General features: G+C 46.9%; 2 protein-coding genes across 4 annotated transcripts in view; one reads left to right on the top strand and one right to left on the bottom strand.

Moving 5' to 3' along the window:
- LOC106815482 (lipoma-preferred partner homolog) overlaps positions 1–3,524 on the top strand; it is a 24,078-nt gene extending 20,554 nt beyond the window's left edge. For both annotated transcript variants that reach the window (XM_014819944.1, XM_014819945.1), the window contains exons 7-9: positions 173–351; positions 720–840; positions 1,186–3,524. In XM_014819944.1, coding sequence (XP_014675430.1) covers positions 173–351; positions 720–840; positions 1,186–1,317 — 432 coding nt within the window. In that variant the 3' untranslated portion in view covers positions 1,318–3,524. The remainder of the gene's footprint in view (positions 1–172; positions 352–719; positions 841–1,185) is intronic.
- Positions 3,525–3,817: 293 nt separating this feature from the next.
- Positions 3,818–11,354, bottom strand: part of LOC106815483 (vesicle-associated membrane protein 3-like) — an 18,226-nt gene continuing 10,689 nt past the window's right edge. Inside the window, exons 5-6 of one of the 2 annotated variants that reach the window (XM_014819946.1) lie at positions 11,182–11,233; positions 3,818–6,217 (exon numbers count right to left, since the gene is read on the bottom strand). In XM_014819946.1, the coding sequence (XP_014675432.1) occupies positions 6,171–6,217; positions 11,182–11,233 (99 nt within the window). In that variant the 3' untranslated portion in view covers positions 3,818–6,170. Of the gene's footprint in view, positions 6,218–8,561; positions 8,870–11,181; positions 11,234–11,354 lie in introns of those variants that run through there. The other variant, XM_014819947.1, reaches the window with a different exon arrangement.

Consider the following 11,354-nt stretch of genomic DNA (forward strand, 5'->3'; position numbering starts at 1 on the left):
GACTACCCTAGCCACTACCCAGTGACTACCCTAGCCACTACCCAGTGACTACCCTAGCCACTACCCAGTGACTACCCTAGTAAGCCTTACTCTATCAGCCGAGCTAGCCAGCACTGTAGTAGTGGCGTGGATGCGCGTTGCTGATGCTGCTGTGTGTCTTTGTTGTGCGTAGAACACGCTGGAGAAATGCTCGATCTGCTCGAAGCCGATCATGGACCGCATCCTGCGCGCGACGGGCAAGCCGTACCATCCCGGCTGCTTCACGTGCGTCGTCTGCGGCAAGAGCCTCGACGGAATCCCGTTCACCGTCGATGCCACCAACCAGATACACTGCATCGAGGATTTCCACAGGTGAGGGAGGAGGCGGTGGTGATGGGGAGGGGGGGATGTACGAAGTACCCTGCCTCATGTTACCCTAACTCGTGTCATCAAACAGGAAAGGACTGTGCGTAAGCGTTTGTCGCAGGGTTCAGACAGGTCATGCGCAGTCGGTCCTCGTTACACTGGGTGGGAAGATGGCCGGTCACACCGTGCACTAGAATCAGTCGGTCCATTCATCTGCAATGTCGATTGATGTGTTGGTTGCAAGTAGCAATCCTATTGTCTCATTTCACTGCAACTATCCAGCGCGTTGGGAGGTTAACGCGGGCCGAGCTCCGGCACCGTCCCCGTGCGCTCTGACCGTGTGACCGAGCGTTTCGTTTGCTCGTCCCTCGCAGGAAATTTGCTCCTCGCTGCGCGATGTGCCACCAGCCGATCATGCCTGAGCAGGGCCAGGAGGAGACAGTGAGGATCGTCGCGCTGGACAAGAGCTTCCACATAAACTGCTATCGGTGCGAGGTGAGCGAGAGACCCCGGGGCGGCGGCGCAGCGATGGCGTAGTCAGCCGTAGAGAAGCCCGATGGGTGTTGATAGCGGTGCAAGTTTGGTGGCGGGGGCGGGGTGTAGGTGAAGACCAATTTGTACCGGGGAGCTAGTTAACGAACAGAGCTTTCAGTGTAATTCGAACTAACCACGCCAGCGTTTCGCGGCTGCATTTAGCGACTAACGAGACGCCGAGCGGTGTCTAGCGCGGGCTCTTGCGCGCAGGAAACGACGGCCGTCGGCGCGCAGGGACGGCCGAAGCCCGCTAACGTAGCACGTAGCGCCCCCTAACACGCACGCACGTCACTTTTGCCGCTGCAGGACTGCGGATGTCAGCTGTCGTCGGAGGCCGATGGCCGGGGATGCTACCCGCTGGACGACCACATCCTGTGTCGGCAGTGCAACGCCGCTCGCATCAACGCTCTCACGTCCCGCATGACCACCGAGTTGTAGGCCGGCAGCGGCGGCGGCGGCGGCGAGCAGGGGGGGGACCTTCCTTGTACACGGGCGGCGACCGAGGGTCGCGTGGCGTGCGGGCGTGATATCGCGTTCAAACGCTATGCACGCAGCTCCCCCGGGTGGCATCGTTGAGGTGGTCGGGTGTGTGTGGGCGTGTGGCACGGAAGCAGAGGCACATCCTCGACATAACATGGCTCAACACAGTAGTAGATGGCAGTGGATGGTCACTTGCCACCAGCGGGGAAAATGAAGCAGCTGTTGTAGAATTCGTCCCAATGCAAAGCATTTTCTGTAGAATGAAGGTGGAGGCAGTAAAGGAAGTCTCTCAATAAAGCAGGCTGGTTGGCTGCACTGGCGTCAGTGCGTCTGCCTGCAATGAGTTTCACACAGTTGAATGCAGTGCAAGTCTGTGACTCACTCTGTCTCTAAGGCCTTGCCGGCGAAAAACAAACAAAGAAAAGTCCAATGAGCCAAATCGATTGGTTGACTCGAGGTTATTTAATTTTCTATAATTCCCCTCCCACACACAAGCACGTCAATAAATTTTTGCTAGCTGCAGGGTCAGAGTTAAAATCTCTGTTCATTATATATTCACTCTCTGCTCATCCTTCAGTGCAGCCACCCTGAGCGCAAGCAATATCATGTATTAGCCCCCTATCAATTACGTCTTCGTTTATACATTGCTCAAACCATTCAAACAAAATTCACCTCGTCTCTTGGGCTTTTACTCTGGTGTAATCGTCGGCGGGTGAAGTGTGTCCGAGCAAGTAGCTATGCTGACGTGTGTGCGCAGTGCAGGTGCAAGCACGGTATAAACTCCCACACATAGCGAGAGTTTAACAGCTGACAGCATTAACGTATGGTTGTAAATATTTTGCCTGAGCTTACTTTTGCTTAGTATCCTACCTTTGTCGATCACGAAATGCACGCCCTGCTACTAACAGAATGCAACGTATACACATCGATGGTAGATATATATATGTGGTGTAGCACTACATCACATTCTCCTGCTGTTAATGTTATCTAGACCGTGGATCGACTAAGGCGGTTTATTACTACCCGCGCCACGTGCATTCTTGTTTCTGAGTAGAGGCATGCGTATTGTAGCGTGTACCCTAGTTGGTAGGTGATGTGGCTTGCATGGTACACAGCTGCCCCAATCGGTGCAAAAAACTGCAGCTTCTAAGTCAATCGGCGAGTTCTTGCGTCTTCACTGTCATCCGCAATCGAAACGTGTAGCATATGCAGGTTCGCTTATGGCTTCATTACGATTTGCTTCTGCTGCATATCCTCTATTGACTAATTGCTGCATGCGTAGTTGTTACTACTCAATTATTTCATTAACGTATCGGAAGAGTGGGTTAGGTTTCTTGTGGATTCGGTAATACGTGCCATGCATGTTTCGTTGATTGAATAAAAAACTGGTCGATTTTAATGCGAACTAAGCAGTCCACCTTATCAACATGCTTTGAAAGGGGAAATTATTTGTCCAGTCAGATGAGTGAACTGTAATTGTGTTGGGGATATAATGCATAGGCATTGAAAACTCATTGTCTACATGCAAGTTCTTATATTTAGTTCAGCAGAGCGCCAACGCGTCGTGATTAAGAGAATATATATATCGAATATCCTGCTGTAATGCCACTATATCGAAATTCGACAATGATCTAGTCTCGAGGTTTATTTACTCGTTTGCAAATTGTTTTAACGCGAGGATTTTATCTGTATTTAAAGGGCAGGGGTGATTTTTTCGGATTTTTACTTTAATCAATCGGTGTGAGGAGGGGCTGCGACCGAGCGTGCTGGTGTTGTGGTGACCCCGCCGTGGTCGTGCACCTATGGCGGGGCGGGGGGGCTGCTGGTCGTCTGCCGTGCATCTAGCACAACAGCAGGTTCGATGTCCCGTGTGTGAGACATGCCAATTCCCTTTCTTGTACGTCTCGGAAGAGTGGTCTCGTACGCTGTTTGACAGTCCTTTAACGTTAATGACTGACGTGTATGTATACCTGAAGTAGATAATAGGGAATTCCTATTATCTACTTCTGATGTATACCCAAGTATTTATAGAAAAATAAATTTATAAAAGGTAGCTGAAAATCTTCGAAAATTCTGTAATCAGTTGTATGGATTTGTAAAACTTGTATTTATAATGACTGATATAAATGACAGTAATAAATGGCATTTTTTGCATATGAAACACATGTTGCACCAGTTTTCATATATGTCACTGCTGAGTAATGCGAGTTGGAAGTAGAAACAATGAGTGTGTGTGTCAGTATCAGAACTTTATGATAGATGTCTGCGACCGCCTACGATCATATACATCAATTGTTTAATGTCTGTTGGCGTACATTCCGCAGTCTCGCTCTGCTGCCAGTAATTCGCTGTGCTAGCAAAAACATGCATTTTGCCTCGATGATAAATAGGTCGCATGCAAGAAGTGAAAACGTCCCGAGTGCTAAAGCTGCAACGGACAGAAAAAGAAGATGACGAGTCGTTTTGATTATACACGTTTATTGTAACACATCAACTCTGAATAATAATAGTTCAGCAGAATGAACAACTACGTATGCACTGTGTACTTGCAATGCATTAACAATTTGGTACGGGCTGCCACTCTCCCAGTACAAGAAACACGTTCGCCCCTCGAATAGCAACCGATCGATCGTCCAAGCATCTCGTAATTTCAAAAGTACCAATTTGAAATGCGGAAATTCTGGATTGCTATTACAACAGAACAACCACATGATATTTTCATTCGAGATGGTGTACGCACTAGCCAAATTCGTAGAATTTCTACGTTCCTTACCGTCGATGCGTGAAACGAGTTTGACAGATTGTAGCGATTCTATGGCAGGCGGTTGAGAGCCTCAGGGCGCACACACACACGGACCAACATTCTATCAAACATATACGCTGCCACACAGGCGCATTGTTGTTGCTTCTGAATGTCGAACCGGTTACCCCAGTGGTGCCATCTGTGGAGGAACTATTACGACAGCGATCTCTGCGACGAAATCACAGCTTTCTGTAAAGATGGCCGACTTCGAGAAGCAACAGTCGTCTGCGCCGACACGAATGCGCCTGAAGCTTTGGAAGCTAACCCGCCACCTGGCAGCTTGGCCGATAGGAAGTGAAACCTCCAAATTCTCGTAAACCATCAGCCACCGCCACCGCCGCCGTGCGAACTGTCAGCGGACTATTGGACGATGTCGCCTCGCAACCGACCAATCAGAGTGTACAGTCCATTAAAGTGACAACCCGGTTTTGTGTGTGGTGTATGTGCTGCCGTTGTCATGGTAACCAAGAAGTAAGCTCCACCCAACTTGCGCAGGTGACATCGTCTGCAAGCGCCCACTGGCAGTTCGCGCTGTAGCGGCGACCGTGTTATGGTTTCACCTCCGAACGACCAGCGGCACACCTTAGTACCAGGTAGTAGGGCCGCAGGGACTACACCTTCATCCATCATATACGTATATATATATCTATATATATTCTCCACCACCACGTCCGTACCAAGCAGTCTAGAGTGTGAGCGATCAAGCATCACTCCCACGTACATAAGATATAGTATTCAACTCTAAAATAAACATGTACGTTTAATTATTATAATAATGATGATGATCGCCATCGTAATAATGATAATAATAATAATAATAATAATAATGAGAATAATAATAATATATACAGACATACGATAGGAACGTTTTTGGTCTTCAATGCTACAACGAAACACGCGACTAGCGCAGGAAAAACATAACGACGTGACTAAACATGCTAACTTCTGTTGTAGTGACGCGATAGCGAGTTACGAATAACACCAGCTGAAATTACATCTACTGACGTCAAAGGAAGAGTGTAATAGATAGCAGTCTCCGTCGCTGTTATTTATAACTCGACTACGCGTACCATTACGATTTCACGTAAGAACAGCCTACCATCGCGGTCCATTCCACTCCATGTCACCTATATCAGAGAGTGCAATCTATCTATCATCTATTCCACTCGAAATGAGCAAAACCGACACACACTTGGGCATCACGCATCACGCTATACCCTGCAACAAGTCATCTCGCTTGACCGAGCAGCACTTTCTGCACGGATGCGCTAGCAGGCTGTTTTGACGTGACACCGTCGCCGCGGCAGCATGCACGCGGACCTCGCGCGCGCGCGCCGGGGGCCGCGTGTGGCGCCACACCGCGGCAAGCTGACGAACTACAGTCGTCTACATGACGTACGCACGATAGGGAAAGCACGAAGAGATCCTACAATGAAAATTCTCATATATGGCGTACACACGAGTAAAGGGAGGTAACGGCGATGGTCGTGACGAGGCGTCGGCCGCGGGCGTCGCTCCCTACCGGGAACCACGCCCGTAGCAGGTAACACGACGGCCACAACGACGACGTCGCCGCCGACTGCGATTCGCGCCTCGGCCGCGCCGCAACGCTAATTAACATCTGGTGGCTCCTAACGAGCCTGTCACTAATTAGGTGGGAGGAGGATTAAGTCGTAATCGATAGATAAGTTTATACGAACGATTAATGATCACAACGACTCACGTTGTTAGGCTATGCCCGCGCGCGGCCGCGCCGTCCTGCCTATATCACCGCGGGGTCACAGGTCACGCCATGCTTACAACGAGCGTGACCGTTCTCTCTCGCGTGCATCTATGATTTACAATCCGAGTTGATTCCTCACATGCGGATACGAATAATCCATTTTGAAAATCACAGCGTTCAAAACGAACAGTCTAGCTAAGGTGTGGGAGTGTGCCACGCGGCGGTGCCATCGTGCCGGCAGGGGGCGCTGCATGCGAGTAGCTGGCACCGGATACGACGCCGTCTCTAGGGGTTGGTGTCGTCATCACTGCTCTGGCTGGTCACTGCCCAAACTAAACAAATAAAAAATAAAACCACGAAAATAAAATCGTGAAAGAAAGTGTGTGTGCGTGTGTATGTGTGTGTGCGTATGTGTGTGTGTGTAAACAAGACAGATGGAATCATGCACATGGTTCCAACCGACTCGATGTTCATAAACAAGCTAATGTTTCATTCGAAATAATATTAAAGCACATGCCTAAAACCACAAAAACTTAGCGCAACAGTTTTATGCACAGTTTTTGTACACCTCTCCCTATTCCAAGAGATGTGTAACCACAATCAACATAACTTAATGGTGGTACCACATTTGGTTTCCAGGCATAACGAAATGCACGTAGCATAATGAATCTCCACACCAGCACCTAATGGTGTATAGCTAACATAGACATTAAACATAAGCACTCATGCTACCTATTCGTGAAAGGTGTAAACTAAATACACATACAAGTACTAGGGCTCATAGGGTCTATGTCCCCCAGGGTACTGCCGGAACGTACCCTGGGTACGGTCCGGTATACCGGAACGTACGCTGGTAACTATTTGATGTGGTTAGGGTTAGGGATAGGGTTAGGGAGTAGGCGTAGGCGACTCCCTAGACTCGTTAGTGGAGTAGGCGAGGTACGGTCCGGCATATTAGATAGTACCAGGGTACGTTCCGGTATACCGGACCGTACACAGGGTACGTTCCGGCAGTACCCTGGGGGACATAGACCCTCTCAGCCGTACTAGGTCATTGGATATCGACAGCGGCGTCACCTAACGACGCCAGCACTATACAAATACGATAAAGATGCGACCTATGGGTGCACTAGTTGTCAACATGCAGGCGACAACTATCACAGTTACATCGCACTGGCGCCACCTGCAGGATCATACTGGAAACTAGACGTTCCACACTGTGGCAGTATTAATTTTGTCGTTTACACGGCGATTGCTCTTCACTCTCCATGGTTCATGTGCACACCTCACAATAAGAGCAGCGCACGCAGCTTTCGAAACCAAAAATGCTCGCGTGAGAGCTTACGCAAAGTGGTGCCGTCGCTAGGCATTTTCCTGCTGGTTTTTTAGCTCCACACGGCAAGACTAAACGTAAACTCCATCGAGAAGGGCCACGAACAATGAGTGAGGTTTACGTAGCCCACCGCCGCGTTACCTATGGGCTACTTATAGCGTTTAAATGGTAGGCTTGTCTAGACACGATTTAATTGATTTGCGGAACTCACGTAGCCTCTGGCTAGTGTCCCGCTTGTGTGGGTTACACCCTTCTAGCTGGGTGGGGGCAGTGAAATGCACGCAAGGACGTGTTAACGATGAGTGTTCAGTCTCCCTTTTATCAAGCATCCTTTTAGAGAAAATGGCTAGCGACAAACACTTCACACAGATTCTTACAGCATTAAGCAACAAGCTCGAGACTGCGCCAACAGTACGCGGTGTCACCTTTTGGACAAATTCGGTCACAATGGCTTCACCACTCATAACACGTTTATACATATACATAGAGAGAGATGGCTAGATAGATAGAGAGAGCAAAATTTCATGATGGTTTTCTACTTCATGCAAATGCATATTAGTCCGTTCCTATGACGTGCGACGTCCTCCTTACTGTCGTTTGACACCTTTTAAACAGACGGCACGCTACTACCCCATCATCAGTCTTAATTACATGCATCCGGTCAATTTCACACGCTAGTCCTAAACTAAATATACGACACCGTCGACACTCCACGCACGAGCAGGAAGCACACTAGCTGTGGCGACAGTGTCGAATGGCCGATACTTGGCCACGCCCCTACCCCTCCCATCTCCGCCCCCCTGACAACCCCGTGTCGCTGCATGGTCGAGGTGTCGTCCTACCTGCAACCCTCGCTCAGCCGACTCGTCGCCGAAGGCGACGCCCCTCATGGCTTCAGCGAGTGATGCGGCGGTGCGACACTCACGCTGTGGGGGAGGACGGAGGGGCATAGGACGACATGCCGTATTGTCACAGTTCACTATGCTGAACTGGAAAGTCTTCACTTCCTTTTATGGGCACACGGCAATGCGAACCAAACTACAGAAGACTCGGCCACTCGCTCCCCCTGCACGCACACGTGCCAAGCATTAAAAACCGCGTTCGAAGAGAAAACATCTGGCGAATTCCAATCTTTCCGTGGAACTGTGATATGCAAAACTCCTTGCAATTCAAGCACAATTTTTCTCCTCGCTAAACGTGATTGCTATCTATTATAGTGCAGGCGGGTACCACCTCTAACTAGTTATAACATCCATATAGATCAATAATAGCTTAAAGAGAGCAGGCGTTAGAGCGACGAAGAAAGAGCATGCTATGGAGAGAAAGAGAGCGAAAGAGAGGAGAGAGAGAGACAGAGAGACAGAGGGGAGAAGAGTGAAAGAGGTCAAGGGAGAAAGGGAGGGAGGGAGAGAGAGAGGAGAGAGAGAAATTCACCATGAAGAGTTCCCAGCTGCTAGCGGTTTATAAACCGTGCATAGTGCTCTCATCCGTTCTCAATTTATAACTAGGTTCAATACTATCATATCCTGCAGTTGGTCTACCAAATGGTATAACGTGGAACAGATCGCACGGTGGCCCGTGCCACAATGTAACAGCCCATTCCCACGGTCGATTTCTAAATTTACTTAGGCATACTTGGTTGCTATCCAAACTGGTAGGCATTAAAAAGAAACAAAACACTCTGTTAAACATACAGTGTGTTAACTAGAGTCTATACTATATATATTACACGAGGAAATAGAATACGGTGGAGGGGGACGCATTAAATAGACATATTGCATGCATATCAGGTTTGTTTACAAATACTTTCAGTAAAATTTTAAAATAGTCACCAACCTAATCATGTATATGCTCACTAGTGACTAAACAGCAGTGGAACGAAAATGACAATTACTACCAGGAATACAAATTTATGCAAAAAAATCAAATTGTATCTAAGGGTGTGAAGTGCCACGAAGTGGAGGAGGTGTAAGTTGACCTGAATGATAACGACAATGTGTGAATGCGCATGTTTTCATTGCATTGTTGCCACAAGCACTTGTCTGATCTGAACATCAACGTGCAGCATCTTCATAAACAACGACGTACAATGGCACTCTCTCTCATATTACACGCAGCACAGTTTTACATGTACAACGCAGACGGTGGCGAGAAATACTGCAGGGCAGCCAACGAAAGATGAACGAATCAATATTCCATGTTTCGTATCTCTGCTCAAGCAGCAATGCTATTATTTCTGCTCACCAAGACATCACTACTAACACCACAACCACTGATGTTGTCATAGTCATCGTCACCGTCGTCGTCATGGTCACACCATCTTAGCAGAGTTGTTAGGGAGGATGCTCGACTGATTAAGGACTCGTTATGGCAATCACAGGCCTAGAGTGAAGCCTTTTGAGGTTCGGTCAGTGAGACGACAACACAGCATGACTATATATATAGAACAGTGACAACGGCGCATGCTATGTGCTGCTATTCTCACATATGTTATTATCATAGCATACTCAGCTATGCACATTTGTGCATCTGTCCCATCACTTGGCCTTTGATACAGCCCATGCTGTTAGGAAAAAAATTGCAATTCCCATTAAAAACAAAACATATGCCAACATAATTAATATCAGTAAACATTTGCATGTTAAGAAAACTTTTATCGCAAATTACAGACTCACTCTTGCAGAGTGCAGGCTGAATAATTACGTGCGTTGGCAAACAAATATTTCAGCAAAAACAAAACAAAAAAACAATCAGTTCGGTACACGGCGTGTTCCGTAAAGAAATGGTACCTTGCTAATAGCGTTCTTGACAATTAATTAAATAACATAATTAAATGTATTCTAAAAATATAATTTCTTCTTTAAAAATGCGACAATAATTAGTAGTCTGCCTCTTGCTATCTTTATATCGATATATGGGTAGTTCCACTAGATTTGTCAACTTTGCAAACATATACATGGGTCATGACTGTGAAAGTAATAACCTAGCTTGAACAAATACAGTCGATTTATATAAATTATGTATGGTTACACACATTCTGTGGGGAAGCTCGATGTATGTTCAGATCTAGCTGTATTACTGGGTAGTAGTACGTCTAGTGTAATTAGGAGACGGCAGTAAAATATTCATAAACAGAGAGCAATGAACATCTGCCATTTGGCATCTGCTGGCTGGAATTTCTTCGCACTGCCTATTCACTCATGACAGCTGCCTGGCCTATTCGTTTACAAGCATCCTCCCTGAACACTCTTATAACTCCTCCTGCTACTGCTAGCCAGCACCATAATACAATGCTGGTAAAAGTCGAATTGCAGCACTAATTCCAACCGCTCTCCTGACGTACTATTGTCCAGAGTTCATGAAACAGCCAAGCGTCAATAATCAATCACGACCAGCAGCCAATTAACGCTGATGGAACACAATGAAGCTTCTCTCACTCACGCACACACGCGCACGCATGCACGCACGCACGCACACACACACACAAACACACACACACACACACACACAGTTTGAGAGCTATAGGTATTCAGGGTAACAAAATGGTATTGAGGAAAGTAAGACCACAAAGGAATGTTATGGGTTCAGGTGGGCAGGGTGCTGTAATACCCATTTTTCTTTGTTGTGATTGTCCTTACTATTTCGTTCTCCCATGATCATGAACTTCCAGACAGGTATCACGGGGAATATGTATCAAGCATATTTCCGTAACGAAATACGAACGAAACTACACCTTGGTTTATCTTATGTTCACAAATATTTCTTATCAACAGAAACATTTAGCCCATTTGCTGCAAATACAGCAAATTAAGATGCATGTAATTTTCAAATTAAATTAAATTTCTAACTTTAATTACTGAAAATCTAAGTAAAAATACCATGTTTTTAATTCAAATTTTCAAATCAGGATTTTTCCATGTCAGTCGGAATAAAGGAAACAAAAGATAGGCGAATACTACTCACCAACTATGATTATAACAATGACAAGGCCAATTCCAACCATGATCGCAATCATCTGAAAACAAGGACAGAAGAACGTTTGTCTAGTAGGCAGAATTATTGTAAAGCAATAACAAACAAAAAACAATAAGAGAAGATATCATCTATAAGTAGAACCCTGCATCAACTGCAGCAGC

Source organism: Priapulus caudatus, unplaced genomic scaffold (assembly GCF_000485595.1).
Source record: "Priapulus caudatus unplaced genomic scaffold, Priapulus_caudatus-5.0.1 Scaffold1126, whole genome shotgun sequence".
NCBI lineage: Eukaryota > Metazoa > Priapulida > Priapulimorpha > Priapulimorphida > Priapulidae > Priapulus > Priapulus caudatus.